This window comes from Girardinichthys multiradiatus, chromosome 5, assembly GCF_021462225.1.
Source record: "Girardinichthys multiradiatus isolate DD_20200921_A chromosome 5, DD_fGirMul_XY1, whole genome shotgun sequence".
Lineage (NCBI taxonomy): Eukaryota > Metazoa > Chordata > Actinopteri > Cyprinodontiformes > Goodeidae > Girardinichthys > Girardinichthys multiradiatus.
Genome location: NC_061798.1, coordinates 43,337,857 through 43,365,404, shown reverse-complemented (window position 1 = coordinate 43,365,404; position 27,548 = coordinate 43,337,857). Strand labels below are relative to the sequence as shown.

Sequence of the window (27,548 nt, the reverse complement as noted above, 5' to 3'; positions counted from 1 at the left end):
GATATATTTAGTGGGTTATGATTTAGCCACAAAAATTTAAATCAAACCTCTGGTGGGTAAAAACACACGGATTCCACACTGTCAAAATTTACTAAACAAAGCTGAAGCGAAAAAGAAAATTAATGTGTAAAAGAACAAAATCAAAGTAAGTTTAGAACCAGAATCTGTATCAGTTGTTGCTGTTTTGTCTGACTTTACCAGTCTCTCACATTTTTGTTAAAGAATTTTAGCACATTTTTCATTATAATACTGCTTCAATTCATAGAGGTTTGCATGCATTGTTTCAGTGCAGATCTCTAAAGGTCCCACCATAACATTTTACTCTGTAAGGTCTGGACTTTGACTAAACCATTAAAGGGCCTTGATTCTTTTCTTTTTCAGTTATTCTGTTGTACATTTGCTGCTGTGTTTGGGATCACTGTCCTCTAGAGAAACCACTTTCCAGCTTCCAACCTCTGGCAGCCTCACGTTTGAGTTGAGAATACTTTGGTGTTCAGAGAAGTTCCTAATCAATGGCTGCAGGGTGCCCTGCTAACATAGCTGCAGCACAAGGCCCAAATCATTTTTCCTTCGCCACCATACCTGACAGCCGGTGTAAGGAGTTTCTGTTGATATGCTGTGCTTGGTTTTCTCCTGTTATGTGCATTGTAATGTGCGTTATGGTCAAACATCTCAACTGCTGACCTTATCTGCCTAGAGTGTGTTGTTCTACAGCTCTTGCTCTCCATTCAGATGCTACTTCGCAACTATAAGTCATGCTGCTATATTCATTATATAGAGCAGATGCCTTCTTCTGGTAGCCATTTTTGTTAAATTGTTTTCTAGTTATCTTGTCAATAATTTTATAATTTAATATACCAAGCGGGATCTATAGAATATATGATGGAACTCTTTGGTTCTATGCAATTTCCCTGATCATCTGATCTTGGGGTGAATTTACAGCGGTCTTAAAGGTTTTCCATTTGTGGATGATCTTCAAATTATTTTTAAAGGCAGCAATGGCAGCTTCTCTTAGGGCATTGCATATGTCTTATTCTCCAGAGCACACATTACCTTGCTTCTGCTTTTCCCTTTTAATTATATGGACATAGCAAGGAAGTACTAAGCTTTCTGCATATAGCTTGTGCATTTGGGCTTCATATAAGTAATTAATAATGAAAAATCTGTTCTGTTTTCAATACAGTTGATGATAGATTTAAATACCTTTATAGCCTGATAAAAACCATATAATTTTTATTTTCTTATGCATAAAACCACAGAATGGAAGGTGTACTTTTATGTACTTATTTGTTGGATGAACTAAAATGCTGAAATACCTGTCAGAATCAAAATCTGCACACGATGTGAACTCCAAAACAAACTCTGAGGAATTTTTGTTGGAGGTGATTATTTTCCAAGAGTTGTGCCTGAAGAGTTATCCTAAGGGTCCTGTTGCCAAGGAACTGAACCCTTAGGACCCAAGTAAACTACTGTAGCAGTAATTTACTTGATTAACATTACCTGCAAGGGAATGCTAAATATTCCACTCATTTTATAAAAGCCACATAGTGTAGACGTTTTGTAAAATAAAGACATTTAATTTGTATTTTCAGGTTGTTTTAAAACCCTATACGGTTTAGAGAGAGAAGGTACATCCATTCATTGTTTAAACATACTTGTTCATGCGGGGTTTATGCAATCCTGCACCCTCCATTGATCGTTAGATGAGAGGTGGGGTACACCCTGGACAGGTCATCATTTCATCACAGGTCAAAATAAATACACACAAGACAAACAAACATGCACAAAAATGCTCTCACTCCTTAGGGTAACTTAATGATAACAGTCATGTTTTTGGACTGTAGGAGGAGGCCAGAGAACCTGGACAGAACCCACACATACAGGGAGAGAATATTAAAACTCTATGCAGAATTTGATCCCACAACTCTCTAGCTGCAAAGGAACAGTCCTAACAACTGTGGCACCATGCAGCCGCAAGAGTAAATGGGAAATTTCAATATAGAACTGGGTAAGAAACGGAAACTGATTAACCTGAAACTGTTGCTAAAAACTGCAGTTATTCACGGTCAGCAGGAAAAATATGTTTGACAAGATTCTGCAGGTATCTTTAGAAGACTGTCCAATAATTTTTACTTCGCAAAAATAGATGTATGACAGCATGCATACATACACGTGTACAGTATTTATATACTGTGTGTATATATATATATATATATATATATATATATATATATATATATATATATATATATATACTGTTAAGCTGCAACGTGATCTTGTGACAACAGCAGCTGCCACTACGTCTTAGTAGAGGTCGGCTGAATGACGGGTATAAAAAGACTAAACTTAATTAATAAGGCCATGTGATCTCTGGCAGTGGAATATGTTGATATGTACTTTTGGAAATAACAGGCGACGCAGGTGATCTGTGGTTTGATATTTAAGCTCAAGTGATACCGACAGATGCAGCAAACAGGATGGGAAGTGTGTCTGATACTGTCTGCCCATAAATCAGTCCAAAAATGAAATTGCTTCTCCTACTCCAGTAATTGTAGTGGTAGTGCTTTCCTTCTGATGTGCATTAGGTGCATCTTATCATCTATGGCTGTAAATGTTCAAATATTAAAAATGTTATCCAGGCCTGTTATTATGCTTTGTGATGCTATGCTCAACCCTTTCCACTGATATACAGGAAAAGATGTGAAAATGCAGTTTAATTAGGTGTGTGTTGACTGTCACCTTACTCCAAAAGTGTCCTCTGCCAAAAACCTGTGCGTCGTTTTCAGTACGACAACAAAAAAGAATAAAAGAAACGTCTGTTGATCACGCCTGCCCGGCATGCATGTTTAGCATCTGCTGACAATTATTAGTATTTATTTAGCAACAGGGTTGTCCCTCCTTTTCATTACTGACCAACATCAGAAGGTGACAGCTGCTGTTAACTCTGCAAATAATGATGTGAAAGCTTTTATGCCTCATGTTTTGAAACAGATAAACATATGGATGGTCAGAAATCTGCAAAAGCAATTAATCTCAGCATCCAGCCTTTATGTATGGCTCCCTCTGCCTCATGTAGCTTTTTAGAAACAGACGCAGATGAATGTCTCTGAGGGACTGAACCGATTATGTGTGAACTTAAATGACCCAGAGTCATCTTATACATTAGCCTTGATATTTGTACTGACAATTCAATATTTATTATAGTAATATTTTATTAGAAAATTATTTTTAGAATTAAAACATAAAAGAAAAAGTACTGAGTAAACCAAACAGCATTTTTTGAAGCAGTAATAAAATATCAAAACCAAACTGAAACTGACTTTTTCCTATTAGCTCAATAATTGTATTTGTTAAAAGGGGTACTTTGGAAAATGTTATGAACATTTCTACTGAATGTTGATGTCACATAATAACCAGTTTCAAAGTATTTGATAGATTTACAAATAAATGTTGAGTCAGTTGGTGAATGGACCACATTTAGACTTTGTCATTTTACCTACCAAACTGACACAACATTAGTGTGATCTAATTTTAGTTTTAATATAAAGTGGGACATCCAAATACAAAATTAACTAAAACAAGCATTTATCCTTTGAAAAAAAAAAAAAAAAAAAAAAACAAAAATGCAATACTCAGAATATCAGACGTTTTAAGTATAACAGAGGCACTAGTCATATAAAATTGTTTTTAAAGAAGAAATGTACTGTAAAACATTCCAAAAACCAGTTTGAAGAGTTCTGGCCAGCGTGACAGACGAATGATAAGTGAGGCCAGATTGCTCTCCCTTTTTGGACTTTTTGCACAGGGCTTATCCTTAAAAACTACAGTCACTAATGTTAGCAGCTCAGGCACCCCACACATTACATCTTTTCTCTTCTTCCAACATTGCAAACACCTTCGTGACGGCTTTGAAGATAAACACCTCAGTTACCGTCGACTTATTTACTGACATAGTAGCACAGAAAAAGCAAGGAGGGCAAAACGGGAGATCCAGGATGCATGTAGCAAAAACACACGAAGCCTACAGATAAAACAAAGCCAGGTTCATGACAGGTGTACAGCAGGAATTTGTGTTTGAAATATTCACACGTGGATTCGAAAAATAATTTGTTGCGGTTGTAGTTAGAGATTAGTCTGCTGCTTGGTAGTCTCAAGTAAAACGATCTCATTGTTATTTTTTAACTAACTCAGATAATTTGCATGGGCTGCACAGTGGCACAGTTGGTAGCACTGTTGCCTTGCAGCAAGAAGGTCCTGTTTCTGCATCAAGTGTGCATGTCAAACTTCGTGCATGCATGGGTTCTCTCCGAGAACTCTGGCTTCCTCCCACAGTCCACAAACATGACTTTCAGGTTAATTGATCTCTCTACATTGCCAATAAGTGTGAGTGAATGTGTGTGTGCATGGTTGTTTGTCCTGTGTGTCTCTGTGTTGCCCTGCGATTGACTGGCGACCTGTCCAGGATGTACCCCGCCTCCCGCCCGTAGACTCCTGGAGATAGGCACCAGCTCCCCCCGCACTCCACTATGGAGCAGTGGTATAGAAAATGACTGAGTGACATAATTTACATGTTTTTAGGAATGGGACACAAAGACATAGCTACTAGCCATAGATTTCTTTCTTCAGTTTTAAACAAATTGTGCACCAACACAGTTTATGGGATACCATTCAAAATTGTTGCAATACCTATTTTGCCCCAGTGGATTGCGGCAATTTTTACATTATCGACTTGAAATGCAAATGAAGAAGATCCTAAGCATGGCTAAAGCAGTACTTAGTTAAAGGCTTAATATATTTTTCCTAAATAACTGTAGCTCCTGTCTTTGGAAGTATTTACCATTTCCTTTCATTCATATACCTTCTGGAAGACAAAACGAGACAGATTTGAAAAAAGTACAAAAAATTGGCTTCACTTATGTCTTGGTTACTAGCTTTGGAAAAAGGTTTTTAAATATCTTAGTTTCTCTCACCAAAAATCTGCATGTGGGTGGAAGATGCAAACGCAGCAGGAAATATCTCTTGAAAAATCTCTGTGTTATTTTGGAGAAAGCTTTGTTAGCTTCATTGTGTCATGCAAGAAGTTTGCAGTTTGGTAACTGTAGACAGGACGTTTATAGAACAGTAAAACTGGAAGATTCAAATATATTCAACTAATACAAAAGGTTTACCAACAATGCTGAAAGACCAAATTTGAAGCTTTATTTTTGTCTGTGACTTATCTTCTTTTTTCTGTTGGTGTTTGTTTCATTTGTAGGCAACATCTTTGTGGTTAGCCTGGCAGTGGCGGACCTCGTGGTGGCCATCTACCCATACCCTTTGGTCCTCACCTCCATTTTCCACAATGGCTGGAACCTTGGTTACGTCCACTGCCAGATCAGTGGCTTCCTCATGGGTGTCAGCGTCATCGGCTCCATCTTCAATATCACTGGCATAGCTATCAACAGATACTGCTACATCTGTCACAGCCTCAAATACGACAAACTTTACAGTGACAAAAACTCTGTGTGTTATGTGATTTTAATATGGGCACTGACTGTGGTGGCTATTGTGCCCAACCTCTTTGTGGGTTCACTCCAATATGATCCACGAGTTTATTCCTGCACCTTCGAGCAGTCAGCCAGCTCGGCCTATACAATCGCAGTGGTATTTTTCCACTTTATATTACCCATCATGATTGTCACCTACTGCTACCTGCGCATTTGGATATTGGTTATACAGGTACGGAGACGGGTCAAGCCAGACAACCGGCCAAAACTGACACCAAACGATGTCAGAAACTTTGTCACAATGTTTGTGGTGTTTGTGCTCTTTGCTGTTTGCTGGGCACCACTCAACTTCATTGGCCTGGCTGTAGCAATCAAACCTGAGATTGTTGTTCCCCTCATCCCCGAGTGGTTATTTGTGGCCAGCTACTTCATGGCTTACTTCAACAGTTGCCTTAATGCCATTGTTTATGGTGTGCTGAACCAGAACTTCCGGCGGGAGTACAAACGTATTGTAGTGTCAGTGTGTACAGCCCGCATCTTCTTCCAGGACAGCTCCAATGATGCAGGGGAGAGACTCAAAAGTAAACCATCACCGCTCATGACCAACAATAACCAGGTGAAGGTGGACTCTGTCTGAACCAGAACTCGGAGACTGGGTCTTTTATGCTGGATTTGAAAGTTCCTCTGTTTTTTAGACTGACTGACAAAAATACCAAATATAAACATAAAACAACTTCTGTCCTTTGGGCTTTCAAGACTGTCACACTGTAGGGTGCTATCTGACCTCTGAACAATCACAGTAAAAACAGGAGTTTATTTATCCTCTGTCTTTGTATCAAGCACTTTGTTTGATTCTGCAGTACAGGTAGTGAAATAAAGAAATAATGTCTGTTTTCGTTTCTTATTTGCATTGATGATATTCATGTATCATTAACAATATTTAGTATTCATTTTGTGTTTATATATATATATATATATATATATATATATATATATATATATATATATATATATATATATATATATATATATATATATATATATATATATATATATATATATATGTGTACCCCGCCTCTCGCCCATAGACTGCTGGAGATATGACTATATATATATATATATATATATATATATACAGACACAAACACTATATTGCTAAAAGTATTGGGTCCCACCACCAAATAAATGAATTCCTGTGTTCCAATCACCATGGCAGCAGTTTGGTTTGGAGAGGCCTGCCTGGCCTGCCCAGAGTCCTGACACCTTTGGGACGAATTACAGCGCACTCCTAAACCTTGTGGAAGATGTTCACAGAATAGTTAAAGCTGCCACAGAGTTAAGGCCAAAATTATACATACCCCAGGCAGAGGTTGTGAGAGTTTTAATTGAACCAAAATAAATCTTGTCAAAAGATAATACAGGTGCTTCTCAAAATATTAGCATATTGTGATAAAGCTCATTATTTTCCATAATGTAATGATGAAAATTTAACATTCACATGTTTTAGATTCATTGCACACTAACTGAAATATTTCAGGTCTTTTATTGTCTTAAAACGGATGATTTTGGTATACAGCTCATGAAAACCCAAAATTCCTATCTCACAAAATTAGCATATCATTAAAAGGGTCTCTAAACGAGCTATGAACCTAATAATCTGAATCAACGAGTTAACTCTAAACACCTGCAAAAGATTCCTGAGGCCTTTAAAACTCCCAGCCTGGTTCATTACTCAAAACCCCAATCATGGGTTAGACTGCCGACCTGACTGCTGTCCAGAAGGCCACTATTGACACCCTCAAGCAAGAGGGTAAGACACAGAAAGAAATTTCTGAACGAATAGGCTGTTCCCAGAGTGCTGTATCAAGGCACCTCAGTGGGAAGTCTGTGGGAAGGAAAAAGTGTGGTAGAAAACGCTGCACAACGAGAAGAGGTGACCAGACCCTGAGGAAGATTGTGGAGAAGGGCCGATTCCAGACCTTGGGGGACCTGCGGAAGCAGTGGACTGAGTCTGGAGTAGAAACATCCAGAGCCACCGTGCACAGGCGTGTGCAGGACATGGGCTACAGGTGCCGCATTCCCCAGGTCAAGCCACTTTTGAACCAGAAACAGCAGCAGAAGCGCCTGACCTGGGCTACAGAGATGCAGCAATGGACTGTTGCTCAGTGGTCCAAAGTACTTTTTTCGGATGAAAGCAAATTCTGCATGTCATTCGGAAATCAAGGAGCCAGAGTCTGGAGGAAGACTGGGGAGAAGGAAATGCCAAAATGCCAGAAGTCCAGTGTCAAGTACCCACAGTCAGTGATGGTCTGGGGTGCGTGTCAGCTGCTGGTGTTGGTCCACTGTGTTTTATCAAGGGCAGGGTCAATGCAGCTAGCTATCAGGAGATTTTGGAGCACTTCATGCTTCCATCCGCTGAAAAGCTTTATGGAGATGAAGATTTCATTTTTCAGCACGACCTGGCACCTGCTCACAGTGCCAAAACCACTGGTAAATGGTTTACTGACCATGGTATCACTGTGCTCAATTGGCCTGCCAACTCTCCTGACCTGAACCCCATAGAGATTCTGTGGGATATTGTGAAGAGAACGTTGAGAGACTCAAGACCCAACACTCTGGATGAGCTAAAGGCTGCTATCGAAGCATCCTGGGCCTCCATAAGACCTCAGCAGTGCCACAGGCTGATTGCCTCCATGCCACGCCGCATTGAAGCAGTCATTTCTGCAAAAGGATTCCTGACCAAGTATTGAGTGCATAACTGTACATGATTATTTGAAGGTTGACGTTTTTTGTATTAAAAACACTTTTCTTTTATTGGTCGGATGAAATATGCTAATTTTGTGAGATAGGAATTTTGGGTTTTCATGAGCTGTATGCCAAAATCATCCGTTTTAAAACAATACAAAACCTGAAATATTTCAGTTAGTGTGCAATGAATCTAAAATATATGAATGTTACATTTTCATCATTACATTATGGAAAATAATGAGCTTTATCACAATATGCTAATATTTTGAGAAGGACCTGTATAACACTAAGATGATTACAAATTTTGAAAATATCCTTACTGGCATGATGGCAAACCCTTCTGTATGCTTCTTTGTTTACTTCACTGAAAAGGAGATCCATCCAGACAGACAGACAGACAGACATACATTTATGTCATTCTGACCAAAATCATTCTGACCAATGGTGGAATTAGGCGTAGGGTACATTTAAAAATTTATTTTGACTGACAGTGATATTAATGTCTAGGAGTGACCTAGCCAGAGTCCCAACTTGATTCTGATGGAGAATCTGTGGAGGAAGCTAAAGATTAGGGTTATGGCAAGGGGCCTTTAAACCTCATCACCAAAAAAAAAGTCAACGCCAGTGACTGTCCACTGTCTCTACATGCTCATCCAGGAGGAGTGAATGCTACAAATCTCTGACTGGATGCAATCTGCTGGGTTTCCTTAGATGGAAAAACATTTTATCCAATTTGAATAAATAACTGAATCTGACTGCACTGTTCAATGATTAGGATTAATTGGAATGTATGTACCTGACGTTTGTGAAGTGCCTTGAGACAACATGTGTTGTGAATTGGCGCTATATAAATAAACTGAATTGAATTGAAATAAATTGTGAATCAGCTGATCAGCAATTATAAGAAGGCTATTGCTGTAATGCCAATACATATGTTTTCATTGATATCTGAACATGCCATTTTCAGTAAACTTAAATAAATACAGATTTGTTTTTTTAGCAAACTGATACTCCTTTTACATTGTTTTATTATGTTTTGAGAGATGTCTGTCCCAATTCCTATCAGAAACAAATTTCGTGGTTAAAAGAAAATAATCTTAAATCCCTCGCACTGTTATTAAAGGTTTCTGCTGTAACTACATGTATAAATACAAATATATTTATGACCCTGTCAGGGTCAAGATGAAGGAAGTTGAGGCCAACAACCTTTTATGACATTTTGTTGAAAATATAACAGTAAAGTACCTAATTTTATAATCTTATTTGTGATACTGTAACACTGCTTTAGTTCAGGCAGTATGGGTTGCTGCTGTCTTAATATACCTTACAATATTGTCCGTATACTTTAGGTGGAATATTAAAATTAGTAAGAGGAATCTTTCTCTCAACCCTGTGAACTCATTATACTGTATGCATGGATATAAAAAAATGTTCATATGCAAAATAAAATCTGAAATTGATCTTTGATTGATTGATTGATTGATTGATTTGCTTTACTCCCCAAAATGTTTTACTGAAACTTTAGGGCAGAATTATTAACTAATAACATTTTATGTAATTTTTAATATGATCTACTGGTCCCTAAACATGTTTGTTTTAGCAGATCAGTGTCCTTGCCACTTGTCTCGTGAGGTTGCAATAGGAATCATAAAACAGTGGACACATCCCTTCAAGTAGGATTTTCCATTACAGTTGACATTTATCAGAGCCTAACAAAGTAACTTAATATTTGCTGGTGAATCACATTTCTGCTTTATTATCAGGTAATTTGGTGAGCTGGTTTGTGCTGAATTTTGCAGTATAGTCATCTGGTTGCAGAGTACAGAGCCATCCTAGAAGGACCCCTTTTTACTGTTTATTATTGGACTTAATATTCTGGCCTTCCTCATGCCATGTGCACCTTACGTCCATGAAATTAAAATTGATCCTTGATTTTGTGTTTTGAGTATGCTATGAACAGTCAGGTAACATAAGAATGCTTTACTTCAAATAAATTTTTCTAAAGTATAACGTTTTGACAAACCTATCCAAACAATGCGGTTTAATCTAAAATGAACATTTGCCAAAGATTCCACTAAAGCAAGTGATATGAGGGTATGTATCTCATTGTTAATTTATGCATTGCCACATAACCTATAAACATTTCTCTGTAAATATACAGTACTGTTCAGGCTCAGTTTATGTGAAGTGTTGGTAGGCACTAGAATCCTTCAAAATGTGAAGGACTCTCCAGCACATGGTAGGCATGAACTCTATAGGCTACTGTACATCAGGACATGGATGTGTGTCGTATTTTGTGCGTAGGCAACCCTGGTTAGTGTAACACAAAGAAAGGCGTCAGGCAGCATAGCGGAGAATAGCTTAAAAATGCATTCGAAATCCACTCTGTTTACGTAATCAACACTGACCATCATCCTTTAAGCAAGAGCTCAAAGAGCTCCCAGTGGACTCCCCTCCCCCTCATCTATCCATTTAATCCCAAGAGCTGTGTTTGATAGGAAAACAGAGGAGGTTGGTGATGAGCAAATGAAAAAATCCCAGGGACTTAATCTGCCCCCAAACGTTGTCATACAGTAATCTGGTCCCAAAGACTTTTTATAGCCCAGGAAGTACAACAAATGAAAGAGAAAAAATAGATGTTTTATGACCACTGAGTTAATTCATTACTCCTTTAGTACTTTTAAGAAAAAAAAAAAAACCAAAACAATAAATCCACGGTCAAACATGATCCACAAAAAATAAATTTTGGAAGCTCATAGAGAAATCTCTTTTTCAGATAAAGACTCGTATCTGCAAAATGTTCAGTAAAAATATTAATCCACTCAGCTCTTACAATGCGTTTCCTATTAGGCAGATTTTACCTCCATCAAGAGGAATCATGTTGTTGCTTGAAAATCCCTGTAATAGAAAAAGCTGATTCTAAACGTTTGTCTCTAGCCCACAGGTTTGGGTTTCAGCCATTGGCATGTCCTTTTTGGATTCAGAAGACACTGATCTAATTAAAGTATCTACAAAATCAAATTTCCTCAGTGTAAAATGAAATACTTGTTTTCAGACGAACCAAGAACCAATGATCAGAAAGAGTAAGTGGAAATGCAAAATACTTTAAGAAATATTTGGTTTTGAATTTTGGAACCTACTGGAGATGAAATGGTCTTAGGTTGCACTGATAGTTATTACTTACTAATACAAATAATGTTTCAGTGTTTGTATTTGACTAGGACATGTTTAAATCCCATATTAAACAGGCTTCTAGGATTTCCTTCTTTCACCTCCAGAATATTGCGGAAATTTGAAATATCCTGTCCAAGAGTGATGCTGAAAAACTAGTCCATGCATTTGATACTTCAAGGCTGGACTATTGTAATTCTTTACTATCAGGGTGTCCACTAAATGCCGTTAAAAGCCTTCAGTTGATCCAAAATGCTGCAGCAAGAGTTTTAAAGAAAATTAAACAGAGAGATCTGTCACAGAGTGACATTTTTGGACTCTGTTTGTGGCTTTGTATTTGTGTACCTTTTGCTTAGATGTTTCTATTTCGGTTTTTGTATCATGTTTTCTTTTCTCCCTCTTCCGCCTCCTAGTGTTTTCTTCTTAAGTTCTTTTTTAATTGTTTTCTTATTACTTGGTATGGCTTATTATTATTATTATTATTGTAATTATTATAGTTCTTGGTCTTCCCTGGATTTTCTAGTTTTATTTCTCTTTAGTATCTTTGTGTTTAATTGTGTTTTATTATTTGTTCCTTTGCATTCTTCTAGTTTACTAGTTTATTTTATGTTTCCTTTCCAGTTAATTCAGTCAGTGTGGTTAGGTTTATTTACTTTTGTATTCAGGTTTTCTTTATGGGTTCTTTGTTTGTTCTCAGGTTGTTATTGTTGTTCCTATGTTCCCTCTAGTTTCTCTGTTTACTTTAGTCATGATTATTCTAGTTTTCTTATTCCCCATTTGATTATTTATCTTTGTCTATAGGTTTGCTTGGTCTGTGTTTCTGTTTATTAGTTTCTTTGCCCATCCTCAGCCTTTGTATTTGTTTCACCTGTTCCTTCTGCCTCCCTGCCTCCTTGTCACACCTGTTCCCCATTCCGTTGATTATCTGTCTTTGTTATCTCACAGTATATAAGTTGGTTTTGTGTCTTTGTTCAGTGCTGGTTCCTTGTGTTCGTCACACCTCGTTCTTGTCCATGATTATGCTTTGTTTTTTTTTCATGCTTTGCCTTGGGAAACCTGCAGTGATTTTGCTACATTTTTGACCTGGTAAATAAATCTTTGAATTTCAAAGATGATTATGCCGAGCTCTTGTCTGCACTTTGGTCCGTTCCAAAACCACATCTTGACAAGATCACGATTGTCATATTTTAACTTCCCTTCATTGGCTCCCTGTTAAGTCCAGAATAGAATTTAAAATTCTCCTCCTCACATATAAAGCCCTTAATGATCTAGCTCCATCATACATCGGAGATCTGATTGTTCCATATTTTCCTAACAGAGCACTTCATTCTCAGACTGCAGGTTTACTGGTGGTTCCTAGAGTCTCCAGAAGTAGAATGGGAGACAGTTCCTTTAGATATCAGGCTCCTCTCCTATGGAACCAGCTCCCAGTTTTAGTCCGTGAGGCAGACACCCGGTCTACTTTTAAGGCTAGGCTAAAAACTTGCCTTTTTTGATAAAGCTTATAGTTAGAGTGGCTTAGGTTATCCTGAGCTATCTCTGTGATTATGCTGCTAAAGGTTTAGGCTGCTGGAGGACATAATGACCACTTTTCCTCATGTTGCTATATTGTCCTATTACTCTCCAAATGTGCAATATTTGCTGTAATTTTAGCTTTTAACTTTATGTTCTCTCTCTTTTTTTTTCTTTTCATAGAAGCTATACCTGGCCTGGATCTGAGTTTAGCTGTGACACATTCCTAGAGGGGGGCATCGGCTGAGCTGTTGCTGCCAACAACTTGATGATCTCCTTCTATGGATGACACCAGGCCCTGTCTTTCAGTGTTTAATTCTGTCTCTCTTCTAGACATAGCTACTGGCTGAGTTCTTACAATGACTCACTGAGCTTGCTCTCTTTCATACTCTAGACTTGAAAACTGCCTCAAAGCTTATCTGCTTAGCTGTGTTTCTCTTTTAGATGAAGCCACTAAAGGAGCTACTACTGCCATAGAGCATAGTCTCTTGCAAGCAACTGCAACTACATGCACATTCAAGAGGAGCGACTGCTACAAGTCAGTCACTTGATGCAATCGGCTGGGTTTCCTAAGGCAGAAAACGTCTTAACCAATTTGAATAATAAACTGAAGTTGAAAGTTTCATAACTAGACTTAATTTGAAATGCGAGTACCTGACTTGGAATCTGTCTGTATAATTGGATAAAATAAACTTATCTTTTGTAAAGTGCTTTAAGACAAAAAATTTTGCCAGTTGCTGCTATATAAATAAACTGAATTGAATTGAAACTGAATTGTATCATTTTAAATCCGCCCTTCATTTAAGGAACTTATTATTCAGATGGACCTTGGAGCTGAAGCAGATGTCCAACTGTTTTTCTAGTGTGCTTCCTGATTTTTTTTATAACTACTCAAATTTCACTGGAATAAGGGACATTGATATAGTTTGATGTGGTTTATATAATAATTTCACAGCAGGACTTGTAAAATTATTGTCTCAATTTTGATGGCGTGCATTGCTTTCCTAACTGTGTCCTTTAACTTTGATAACATTAAAGTAGAAACTTTCAGCAGGGCTGTTACACCATAAAATTCTAGACCAAAGTTAATGTGGCAAAATAAAATAGAAGTCAGTAGATATAAAATGCAAATGCTGTGCTTTGTGTTTAGCCCGCAATGCAGAGAGATGAGACGCATGCTATGTAATTGCAAAAAGCTTGATTAGTCTTTAAAATGTACATTATAGAAAAGAAAAATCGGTATTTTTTCTTTGGTGCAAAATCATCAGCTAACACCATTTCAGCTTACTTAACAGGTAAATCTTTGAAAGAGTCATGCTGAAATCCCTCTATCAACCCTTACTAGCAGACTGCTATACAAGATGGTAAGATGTGCTTCAAATCATTGTTTCAGGTGTTAGCAAAGCATTCCTCCAAAGAAAAGCATGTAGTTCTTTGGTTTATGAAATTACTTCACATGTAATTAAACTCCTGCTAAGAATATTGCACCTAATAGAGCAGTTTTATGGATCATCAAACACTTCAAGCTGAGAATTCCATTGAAGAAGGATTTATTTGGGGCGACTGTACCTCAGTGGGTGGAGTAGTTGTTCTGCAATCTGAAAGTTGTGATTTTGACTCCAGCTTCCTCCTGTCACATGTTGATGTTACCCCTGGGTAAGCCTCTTAACCCCAAGTTGCCCTCTGATCTGCGTATCAGTGTATAAATGTGTGTACGTTTGTTAGTGTGACTGGATGAATGTGGTTCTAGTGTAAATCGCTTTGAGTGGCCGGTATGACTAGAAAACCAGTGTATACATTCAGTCCATTTACCATTTAATTACATTTGTGGAGAAGTTTAAAGCATGGTTAGGTTGTGAAATAATATCCCAAACTTTGAACACCTCACAGAGCTCTATACAATTTATAATTTGAAATAAAAGACATTGGTACCAAGACATGGCCATCCACCTAAACCGACAGGCCGGGCAGGGAGGATATTATTCAGAGAATACACCCGGAAACCTATGGTAACTTTGGACGAGCTGCAAAAATCCAAAGCTCACGTAGAATTGTTGAAAGAAAGCCATAGGATAATCCTATATTCAGTTAGCCATAACCCATGCCGGGGGCAAAGCTAACACATGCTCTGGTCAGATGAGACAAAAAACTGAATTCAAACACAAAATGGCATGTGTGGTCAAAACCCCACCACGCATAGACCCTAACAAGGTGTGGACAACCCATCCCCATTGCAAAATTATGGTGGTGCCAATATATTGTGCAATTCTTTTCTTCAGCAATGACAAAATAAATGGTTATAGTTGAGCTATGAGGAACTAAATATTGTGGAGTCCTGAAAGAAAGCCTTTTAGAGGCTTAAACGGACAAAACTGGGGCAGAAATTCACTTTCCAGCAGGACAATGACCCTAAACATACAGCAATAAAATATTGAGGTCCCAGACAATGTCTAGACCAAAATCCAATTCAGAATATGTGGCAAAAGACACACTCTCCATCCAATCTGACTGAGCCTGAGAAAGTTTGCAAAGCAGAATGGGAAACACTTTCTGTCTCTATATGTCTAAAACTGGCAGACATACTGCAAATAACTAGCACCTTCAATTGCAGTAAAAGGTGCTTAAATATGGACTCAGGGGGCTGAATCCCCTCCCTCCTTGAGCCGTCACCTTAACGTGGTGGAGGGGTTTGAGTGCTCAAATGATCCTAGAGGCTATGTTGTCTGGGGCCTAAATGCCCCTGGTAGGGTCTCCCATGGCAAACAGGTTCTAGGTGATGGGTCAGACAAAGAATGGTTCAAGAACCCCTCATGAAGAACACAATATCGAGGCACGTGACGTCGCCCGGTACGGCGGAGCCGGGGTCCCACCCTGGAGCCAGGCCTGGGGTCGGGACTCGTCGGAGAGCGCCTGGTGGCCGGGTTGCTCCTCACGGGACCCGGCCGGGCCAAGCCCGAACGAGAGACGCGAGGCCATCCTCCAGTGGGCCCACCACCTGCAGGGGGAACCGTGAGGGACCGGTGCAAAGAGGATTGGGTGGCGGACGAAGGTGGAGACCTCAACGGCCCGATCCCCGGATGCTTAGGCTGGCTCTAGGGACGTGGAATGTCACCTCGCTGGGGGGGAAGGAGCCTGAGCTTGTGCGGGAGGTCGAGAGATATCGACTAGAAATAGTCGGGCTCGCCTCCACGCACAGCGTGGGCTCTGGAACCCATCTCCTTGAGAGGGGTTGGACTCTCTTCTACTCTGGAGTGGCCCACGGGGAGAGGCGGCGGGCTGGTGTGGGTTTGCTTGTTGCCCCCCAGCTCAGCCGTCTCGTGTTGGGGTTTACCCCAGTGGATGAGAGGGTTGTATCCCTGCGCCTTCGGGTTGGGGAGAGGTCTCTGACTATCATATCAGCCTACGGGCCGAGTGGTAGTGCAGAGTACCCTGCCTTCTTGGCGTCCCTGTCGGGGGTGCTGGATAGTGCCCCTCCTGGGGACTCCATTATTCTGCTGGGGGACTTCAACGCCCACGTGGGGAACGACAGTGACACCTGGAGAGGCGTGATCGGGAGGAATGGCCTCCCTGATCTGAATCCGAGTGGTGTTTTGTTATTGGACTTCTGTGCTAGTCACGGATTGTCCATAACGAACACCATGTTCAAACATAAGGGTGTCCATCAGTGCACTTGGCACCAGGACACCCTAGGCAGGAGGTCGATGATCGACTTTGTTGTCGTATCATCAGACCTTCGGCCGCATGTTTTGGACACTCGGGTGAAGAGAGGGGCTGAGCTGTCCACTGATCATCACCTGGTGGTGAGTTGGATCCGCTGGAGGAGGAGAAAGCCGGACAGACTCGGCAGGCCCAAGCGCATAGTGAGGGTCTGCTGGGAACGCCTGGCGGAGCCCTCGGCCAGGGATGTATTCAACTCCCACCTCCGGGAGAGCTTCGACCAGATCCCGGGGGATGTTGGAGACATAGAGTCAGAGTGGACCATGTTCTCTGCATCTATTGTCGATGCTGCTGCCCATAGCTGCGGCCGTAAGGTCTGCGGTGCCTGTCGTGGCGGCAATCCCAGAACCCGGTGGTGGACACCGGCAGTAAGGGATGCTGTTAAGCTGAAGAAGGAGTCCTATCGGCTGTGGTTGGCTTGTGGGACTCCTGAGGCGGCTGACGGGTACCGTGAGGCCAAGCGTGCTGCGGCCCGGGCTGTGGCAGAGGCAAAAACTCGGGCCTGGGAAGAGTTCGGTGAGGCCATGGAGAAGGACTACCGGTTAGCCTCGAAGCGATTCTGGCAAACCGTCCGACGTCTCAGGAGGGGGAAGCAGTGCTCTGCCAACACTGTTTATAGTGGGGGCAGGAGACTGCTGACCTCGACTGAGGACATTATCGGGCGGTGGAAGGAGTACTTCGAGGATCTCCTCAATCCTGCCATCACGCATTCCGTGGTGGAAACAGAGGCTGGGGACTCGGGGTTGGACTCTTTCATCACCCAGGCTGAAGTCACCGAGGTGGTTAAAAAGCTCCGCGGTGGCAAGGCTTCGGGGGTGGATGAGATCCGCCCTGAGTACCTCAAGTCTCTGGATGTTGTAGGGCTGTCATGGTTGACACGCCTCTTCAACATTGCGTGGCGGTCGGGGACAGTGCCTCTGGACTGGCAGACCGGGGGACCGGAGGGTGTGTTCCAACTACAGGGGGATCACACTCCTCAGCCTCCCTGGTAAGGCCTACGCCAGGGTATTGGAGAGGAGAGTCCGACCGATAGTCGAACCTCGGCTTCAGGAGGAACAGTGTGGTTTTCGTCCCAGCCGTGGAACACTGGACCAGCTCTATACCCTCTACAGGGTGCTCGAGGGTTCATGGGAGTTTGCCCAACCGGTTCACATGTGTTTTGTGGACCTGGAGAAGGCATTCGACTGTGTCCCTCGTGATGCCCTGTGGGGGGTGCTCCAGGAGTATGGAATCGGGGGCCCTTTATTAGGGGCCATCCGGTCCCTGTACGAGCGGAGCAGGAGTTTGGTCCGCATTGCCGGCACTAAGTCGGACCTGTTCCCAGTGCATGTTGGACTCCGGCAGGGCTGCCCTTTGTCGCCGGTCCTGTTCATAACTTTTATGGACAGGATTTCTAGACGCAGCCAAGGGCCGGAGGGGGTCTGGTTTGGGGACCAGTGGATTTCGTCTCTTCTTTTTGCGGATGACGTGGTCCTGCTGGCCCCCTCTAGCCAAGACCTACAGCATGCGCTGTGGCGGTTCGCAGCCGAGTGTGAAGCGGCTGGGATGAGGATCAGCTCCTCCAAGTCCGAGGCCATGGTACTCGACCGGAAAAGGGTGGCTTGTCCTCTTCAGGTTGGAGGGGAGTTCCTGCCTCAAGTGGAGGAGTTTAAGTATCTCGGGGTCTTGTTCACGAGTGAGGGAAGAATGGAGCGGGAGATCGACAGACGGATCGGTGCAGCTGCCACAGTAATGGGGGCGCTGTGCCGGTCCATTGTGGTGAAGAGAGAGCTGAGCCGAAAAGCAAAGCTCTCAATTTACTGGTCGGTCTACGTTCCTACCCTCACCTATGGCCATGAACTTTGGGTCATGACCGAAAGAACGAGATCACGGATACAAGCGGCTGAAATGAGCTTCCTCCGTAGGGTGGCCGGGCACTCCCTTAGAGATAGGGTGAGGAGCTCGGCCATCCGGGAGGGGCTCGGAGTAGAGCCGCTGCTCCTCCACATCGAGAGGAGCCAGTTGAGGTGGCTCGGGCATCTATACCGGATGCCTCCTGGACGCCTTCCTCGGGAGGTGTTCCAGGCACGTCCCACCGGGAGGAGGCCCAGGGGACGGCCCAGGACACGCTGGAGGGACTATGTCTCTCGGCTGGCCTGGGAACGCCTTGGGCTCCCCCTGGAGGAACTGGAGGAGGTGTCTGGAGAGAGGGACGTCTGGGCGTCTCTGCTGAGTCTGCTGCCCCCGCGACCCGGTCCTGGATAAGCGGAAGACGACGAACGAACGAACGAACGAACGGGGCTGAATCCCAATGCATGCCACATTTTTCTGATTATTTAATATAAAATAGTTAATGAACTGTGTATCATTTTCTTTCCACTTCACAATTACACATTACATTGGGCTGGTCTGTCCTATAAAACCCCACAGAAAAACACTGAATCATTGGTTGTAGCAAGAAAATTAGCTAAATGGTACTTGGAACATTTTAAAGTTTTTATTCATACATCATAGAAACATATTGAAAATATTTAAATATTTCATATTAAAACCAAAACAAAAATATTCAGTTATTTTTGGAATTTGTTTCTTCCATATATTTATTATTTTTTAAATAATTTATTCTTGTACATTGTATTTTAGTCTCTACTGGTTTGCATTGAGTCTCACTGAAAAATGACAAAAGCTGAGGAAGATAGCGGACCGTGTTGATCTATGCCCCCATTTTTCTGTTCCAGAGACTTAATCTGCAGGTGAATCACCCGGGTCTTTGAATGCTCCCTAGAGCTGCACAACACTGCACTCGGCTGTCTGGGAGCTGCATGGCACAGAGGAGATTATAATGATCTCACCAGCAGTCGAGATAGAGACCATTAGCAGCCTTGAGTTTCTCCTGTTATAATGACAGGACTGACAAGTGTGATTTATCTACAAAGTGACAGCTATCTTTTTACATTTTACTTGACAAATTCCTGCCTTTTTATACAATTCAAGGATTTTCTTAAAGAATGTTAAGCTGCGTGTCATTGAACCACTCATTAGAAAAGTATCATACTTTGAATTGAAAAAGAACAAATTCCACTTCATATTCTGCTCCCCTTCCTGCCTCTTCGGCTCATTTTCTGTCTCTGTTTTTTTTCTTCCCCTTTTCTTTCCCAGCTTTCATGTAGCAATGGAAATTGTTTTCACATACCTTTTAACACATCTCCCAGAAGGGCATGTCAGTTCTTGTTTCTGCCTGGCCACACAAAAATGATATGGGGCTCTTCAAAGCGCTGAGAAGCGGATAAAAGAGAAGGTCTGAAATCACACTTTGAAGCACAAAATCCAGATCTGTGCAATAAGGTTAAACTGATGTCAAATAAATCAATGGAAAGATCAGCTTTGCAAAAATTTTTTGTCCTACAGAATTTCTTGATGTAAAGATAAAGGGCATAATCCATGTAAGATATATTAGGGAAGAATTGATAACAAAGCTTACAAGGGTTTAGGTGAACGTTTATAATGAGGCATGCACAATATGAGACGTACACAATATGACCTACTAAACTTGTTCAATATATCCAAATCACAAATAATTTTGTGGACTTTTAAGCTGTGAAATACAGCAAATAAAAATAGGGATTTCAGAGTTTTTTTTAACCAAACATAGCGATGACGTGTACTAAGGTTTACTTAGTACATGCTGTGTTTGTTGGCTCAATTGATTAGGGCAGTTGTTAAAAAAGCTTGCCTTCAGCACTAACATTAAGGAAAGTGTTGAAATTCAGCATGTATGCATTTGGGACATTATAAACACATTTGTGGTTCAGTAGAACAGATGTCTTGAATTATTTTAGAATAGCCGTTGCCACTAACCTGTATTATCACCTCCTGTTCAGTTTAAATCCTGTTAAAACTCAAAGGAGCTTTCTGCTCAGTGGTGGTTGTTGCATGACAGTGACCACGTTGGGGCCTTCCTTCACCCCTGGCCATTTTTTATAATGAAAAATCCAAAACCAAACAATGAATGATGCAGTCATGTTTTCTTACCATGCTTACAATTTGTGCAAAACAGGGAGGCTGCTGTTCATTCATGTCGGCATTTAGGTATTTTGTAGAATTTATATTGGGAGCAATCTCCTGCACCTATTTGCAGTGTCAGAGATTTTTGTACATATGGGATGTGATTCATATATGATTTTAGCCCATAAACAGAAGCAAAGTGCAAAGAGAATCTACAAATATCACCAATGAAACAACAGCTGTCTCAACAGACACAGAGTTACTCCAATGGCAAGAAGCATTCAATTCTCAAAAATCAGCTGTTTACTGCAGCCATTTCATGTAATTTACTGTATTCAGCATCTCCTCAAAAGTGGCTATGATTGGAGTGCAGGAATAGAAGAGAAGCAACCTGCTACAATATTACTTTAAAAAATAGGGGCTTTTTTATTTCATCTCTTCCAGTTTTGCTGACATTGTTCAAAACTCTATTTTATATTATTATGAGAAATCCAAACAGATACTGCTTTGCTTAGAGCTGATCAATGAAAATGGCTCACCTTGTTCAACAGTTGTGCAAGAGGACTTCATTCTGGCTTCCTGGCTGGGAGAGAGAGAACAGCAAGCACATTTAGACAAATAATGTAAAACAAGGTTAACAGCCACAAGGGATAAACCTGATGACTGTGTTTGCTCTAACACATCCCTAGTACTATTTGCTTTGTGAATCATATACTAAAGCTGTCGTCCCTTTATTTCTTATCTTGGCACATATGTTGGCATTTTTAAAAACACGTTTTATGTGATTTAAAATGTATTTTAATGTTCTGTAAAATGTGGTTATTTTTTAAATGTGGTTGTTGTGTTTTCTCCTTCAGGGCAAAAACAATGTTTTCATTATGTTTTCTATTTTTTCAAAAGCTGAGGTCTAACTGTTAATAAGTTTTACTGTGTCATTGTTTTTCTGTACTTTCCTTCTGCACCAGCTTTCATTGACAACCAGCTGTACATTACCAGTTGTTTACCTCAGAGTAAATGAACAATATTCAGTGAACAAAAGAGAGAAGACAGATGTTTTTTTTTTTCCTATTGCTCTCATAACTTTTATTCGCAGGTTAAAGTAGTTCCTAAAACAGATATTACAGGGCCAACTCTGTTCCCATTCTGCAAGGATAATAAGTAGAAAAGTAATTCACACTGTAAACCAGGTGAAAATATTGTCCTAGAGCCAGAAGCATTTAAAGAGCATTTCAGTCCTGTAAAGACTGACAATAAAAACAAAAAGACACCAGTTAGAGAAATTAAATAGCAGATGTTTATTTCTTTGGTGCTCAGACCCCAGAGGAAGACATGAATGCTATGAATGACATGAGTTTGAAGGAACAATTTAGGATTAGGATTAGAGATGTCTTCCCCCCTGGGATCCGATAATGGTGATGGAGTGGAGGCCCGAGGAAATAAGGGAGTTGGAAGGAGCTAGGAAGCCAGATCGTGGCGATGGGGTGGAGGAGGGTTGAAGCTCAGCGGGAGAGCAGGGAGATCCATGGTTGGAGGCCCTTAATAGCGAAGCCTTGAAGGGTGATTGGCTGAGGAGGAATGCAGACTTGACGCTGATTGGTTGGAGCGGAGGCGCATGATGAAGTCATAATACGGAGCCGGTGGAGGAGGTGAGTCTTCCAGATTGAGTTTTTGTCAAAACTCCATTTCTTTATTCAGTAACTTCATTTTGTTGCAAGCTATTTTTAGATATCTAAGAGAAGTGTTGGCGCAAAAGGTTATTTGGGTCACCCATATGTCTGTAAGTGTATATGTGTAGGACAAGGCTGTGGGAAGTTTTAATGAATGGGTTGAAAACTGATACATGGCACTTCAGGAAAAGTGCTATTGTAATCAAAAAACAAAGCTCTTATAACGTGTTACAAGCGTCTTCTGGATTACCATCCTGGTAACATGAAACACACTTTGTTGTTCTTGCCCACTATGGTTTTTGGCCTGATTTGTACCCCAGATATACCATCAGAAGCTGACAAAGACTCTCCCATTTTAAATGTTCTTCTGATGTCAACAATTGTGTATTCAGCAGAAGCAGTGTATTGTATGCAGACCTCAGTGTTACATAATCTATAGTTGCAATGCAGGGCATTTCAATGTAACTCAGTAAGGTGGTCATCAGTCAGCATAAGATGTAAATGCCAAGAGATTAAACATATACAGCATTAGTAACTGCAAGATTTGTTTGCCAGCTCTTAGGTATTGTTAGGTTTAAACCCCAACACTCATTACAACATCTGCACAAAGAAAGACACAAAGAAGTTAGTTTGTTTTAACTTGCAAGGAGAGTGTCCCGGAGACTGTCTCAGTTACAATCCTCCAAACACACTCTGAAGACAGTCTCCGCTCTTCATGCTTTTATTAGAAAAGGAACGCCCTAGTTACATGAGATTTCAACTGCTGAGGGAGTTTATCTTTATGTGAAAACAGACTGTTCTCACATCCTGTGCTCATGTTGCAACATCATATTCCTCTATGCATATAAGGAGATAACAACCATTCTCAATCAGTAATATAAACAGCACATCTAGATAGTAAATAAGTAATGTAGAATGAAAACTGAATAATGTATGTACATTTATCTAACATTTCCCTCCTGTTTATTCAGTTTAGCATTATATCAATTTTAAACATCATTCAGTGACTACTTCTTTTCAGATTTTCAGTCATGAAATCATTGCAATGCATAAAAAGTTACACTCAGAGGACCTCCCTAATAACCATCAGGGTCTGGATACAAGTCTGGAAAATGCAGAGACGTCTCTTCGTTGCTTGTCTCATCAGGGTCTTCATCTGAGTCCTCGTCTGGTCTTATAAGGGCATACATCTCTGAGAGCTCTGTTTTAACTGGTTGTATAGCAGAGGTGATTATTCGAGAACACAAGGCTCTTATACAAGGAATACAACAACATCCACATAAGGTGAGAATAGCTGCAAACACAGCAATAGACATTAATATAGAAAACACTAGTTGTTTATATTTTCCAAACATTTCCCCAAAACCATCCCACATTGAGGTGTCAACTCCAGAATGGTCTTTCATTTTGTCGTTGAGTGATCTAAGGCCTTCCAACGCTTTAGTCAGGCTTCCATCAGCTGCGGTGTTATTTGGTATAAAAGTGCAACACTGACCACCAAATATGGAACAAACACCTCCTTTCTCAGCTAAGAGCATGTCAACGGCGATTCTATTTTGGAAAGCCATAAGTGAGGTAGCTGACAGTTGTTCATGGATAGCGGAGAAACCTTCTTCAGTTTTGTTTCCTAATCTCTGCACATTATAATGGATGTAGTTGATTCTGTCTACATTTTTATTGATTGTACACCACCAACATAGGGTGGATTCAAAGCCTGCTGCTACTTGATCTGCTAATTTATATTCATCAGGGACCCCTCTTGGTATTCCTATGCTGTCTATGTAAGTAGGGTCATCTTGATTGTTTCATACCACTACAATCTAGATACCAGTCATACCCATCCCAGCTGTTTGCCCCATAGCCCCCTATTTGCAAGTTTCGATCAAAAGTGAACACAGTCTGTGTTCTGTTAGTTTGATAGCAGAAATACAGTTCTTTTGTTCTACTGCTATCCCCATCTGTAGTTTTACAGGGTTTTTTTAATATTTCATGTTGGATTTTGGATCGATTAGGATTATAGTACCCTGTTCTTCTTTTTTGCATTTTGTGATTTCTTTCCCATATTAACAGGGCACTTACAACTATGATTGAGATGATGCTCCCTATTATCAATATCTTTTTGTGTGTAGGGGTGAACATCTTTCTGTAGATTGGAGCCCTTCCTAAAAACCTGTAGCAGAGCTGTGGACAATCTTCACCGGTTTGAGACAACTGCAAACTATAATTGCAGCCCCCTTTGTAGCCGGACTACCTCTGAAGGTCAGATGAAGAGCTACAATGCTACAACAGATACCACAATGCTATTACTACAACACAAACAATGATAGTTAGGGTAAACACTGCTATTGAGAAATTTATTTTAGTCATGTTCTATTATTCTTTTACAATGTGTTAGATGGATCCATGAGTTCCTTTCTGCAATCTTAATCGCAGTTCCAGTAGTCAACAACACCTGATAGGGCCCTTCCCACTTAGGTGAATGCCAATACTTCTTCTTTATGCTTTTTATCAGGACCCAGACACCTGGTTCAACTAACGGTATTCCCTGCATAGACACAGAAGTTTCATCATCATTAGTTTTCTCATTGTTTTGCTGTCTTTGTTGTAACATCTTTCTCATATAATCTGCCAGTGTGCTTTCATTATCTGTTTCCCACATATTTTTAAACTATGGCAGTCTGTAAGGTCTCCCAAACACAGTTTCATATGGTGTTAATCCATCTGAGCTAGTTATGTTAATATAGAGTTTTACTAAATCCATGCATTTAGTCCATGGTCTTCCAGTTTCTTCCATGCATTTTCTTAACCTGTTCTTTATAGTCCCATTCATTCTTTCTACTAGCCCAGCGCTTTGTGGATGATAAGCACAGTGGTGTTTTAGGTCTATGTGGAAGGCTTGTCCTATTTTGTGAATGATTTGATTAACAAAGTGTGTACCGTTGTCACTATAGATTTTCTCTGGAATACCATACCTTAGTATTATGTCTTTGCATAAGGCTTTTGCCACTGTTAATGCATCTGGTGTTTTTGTTGGAAATAGTTCTATCCATTTTGAGAATGAATCTATTATTACCAAACAATACTTATTCCCTTCGCTGTTGTTTAGTTCTATGAAATCCATGTGGATATGTTGAAAAGGGTATTTGGCCTTGGGAAATTGTCCCCTTTTTGGCCTTAAGTTCCCTTGGGCATTGTGTTTTGCACATACTAAGCAGCTTCTACAAAAATTTTTTGAATAGGAGTTGAATCCATAGGTTGTGTATACTTGGTTTACCAATCCTGTCATCCCTCCTGTTGAGACATGTGACTTACCATGACTCAATATTGCTGCCCATTTGTATAGGTTTTTTGGTAGGATTGGTTTATTTTCTGGTCAGGTGAAAATACCATATTTTAATTGTGCCCCTTTTCTTTGCCATTGTTGTTGTTCCTGCTTTGGTGATTGTTGTTGCATGTCTTTTAATGTTTCATTTTGTAAATCAGCTCCTGTCATCATTAGAACTTGTATTTGTTTCTGTGCTGCTTCCTTTGCTATCTTGTCTGCAAAGGCGTTGCCTTTTGAAACTGGGTCAGTTCCTGTTGTGTGTGCCGCACATTTGCATATTGCTAGTTCTTTTGGTAATTGCACAACTTGTAGCAGTTCTGTCAGTAATACTGCATGTGTGACTGGTTTTCCGGTTGATGTTATCATACCTCGGTTCTTCCAGTGTTGTGCAAATGTGTGGGTTGTTGCATAAGCATACTGGCTGTCTGTGTAGATGGTTGCTACTTTATCTTTCATTAACTTGCATGCTTCAGTTAAAGCCACTAACTCTGCAGCTTGTGCAGAGTAGTGTTGAGGCAGCGCTTCTGCTTTCAACACCCTATCATGAGTGACCACAGCATATCCTGTTTTTGTCTTCCCTTTTTCATCTTTTTTAGAGGAACCATCTACAAATAATGTTTCACCTTTCTGTAGAGGAGTATCTTTTAAATCTGCTCTGCTTTTTGCTGTTTCTTCAGCTAATGTTTCACAGTCATGAGTTTCACCATCTTCTTCTGTTGGTATCAGTGTTGCTGGATTCAGCATTGTGCAACGTTCTATTTTTAGATGTGGTTGTGACAGTAAGATAGACATGCATGACAGATGTCTTGCTGGTGACAGGAAACTCATTTTTGTTTGCAAGAGTAGAGCTGATACTGCATGGGGAACTTTTAATGTCAGTGGGTGGAAAAGTACTATGTCTGCACTTGATGTCACAGCTAGAGATGCTGCGATAACTGCTCTCACGCAGTGGGGTAGAGCACAAGCAACAGCATCCATTTTAGTGGAAAAATAGGCCACAGGCCTATATTTGTTTCCATGTAGTTGTGTCAAAACTGATGTCATAAAATGTCCTTTGCAATCCACCATTTGCACAAATTCTTTCTTGTAATCAGGTAGTGCCAATGCACAGCTGCTTACCATGGCCTGTTTCAAGCTGCAAAGTGCATTTTCTGCTTCAAGATCCCACTCCAGGGCATCAGACATTTTAAGTTCCTTCTGATACATAAGGTTTTGCAGTGGTGCTGTTATTTCTGCATAATTGGGCACCCAACTTCTGCAATAGTTTGCCAGACCCAGAAAAGACATCATTTGCTTTTTTGTTATTGGTTTTGGTGCTTGTAATATTGTTGTTTTTCTCTCTTCCATTATTGTTCTTCCTCCTGAACTTAATTGATGACCCAAATACTTTACTGTTTCTTTGCAAAATTGCAACTTGCTTTTGCTTATTTTATGGCCTTCTCCTGCTAGATGTGTTAGGAGAGCTAAAGTGTCCTGTTTACATGCTTCTTCTGTTTCTGATGCCACCAGTATGTCATCTACATATGTTAATAGTTGACTGTTTTGTGGAGGCTCGAAGGTGGACAGACTGGAGGTCAAAACTTGAGAGTAGATTGTTGGACTCTCACAATATCCCTGAGGTAACCTTGTGTAGGTGTACCTTTTCCCTTTAAAAAAAGGTACACCTACACAAGGTACACCTACAAAGGCGCCATCTCCTGCGGCTTTCAATGCCGCAGGAGATGGCGCCGCAGATGGTCGCCTCGGCGTGTTGGTGCGCATTGTTTTGTTTTGTTTTTTGCTTTAAAACGGTCTTCTGTGATGGTACCCGGAGCTCTCTCACCAGAGAAGAACTCATGAACATCAGGGCTACTACACCAGAGGAGTTATTTCCCACTTTTCTGCCTACTGCTCTGGAATTTTTGGACATTCTGGTCAAAGGTGCGCTCACCTTTGTTC

General features: G+C 40.7%; 1 protein-coding gene across 1 annotated transcript in view; it reads left to right on the top strand.

Moving 5' to 3' along the window:
- The window catches only part of mtnr1aa (melatonin receptor 1A a), an 80,801-nt gene extending 74,424 nt beyond the window's left edge, over positions 1 to 6,377 (top strand). Inside the window, exon 2 of the mRNA XM_047364557.1 lies at positions 5,255 to 6,377. Within this exon, the coding sequence (XP_047220513.1) occupies positions 5,255 to 6,123 (869 nt within the window). The 3' untranslated portion in view covers positions 6,124 to 6,377. The remainder of the gene's footprint in view (positions 1 to 5,254) is intronic.
- Positions 6,378 to 27,548: the final 21,171 nt, after the last annotated feature.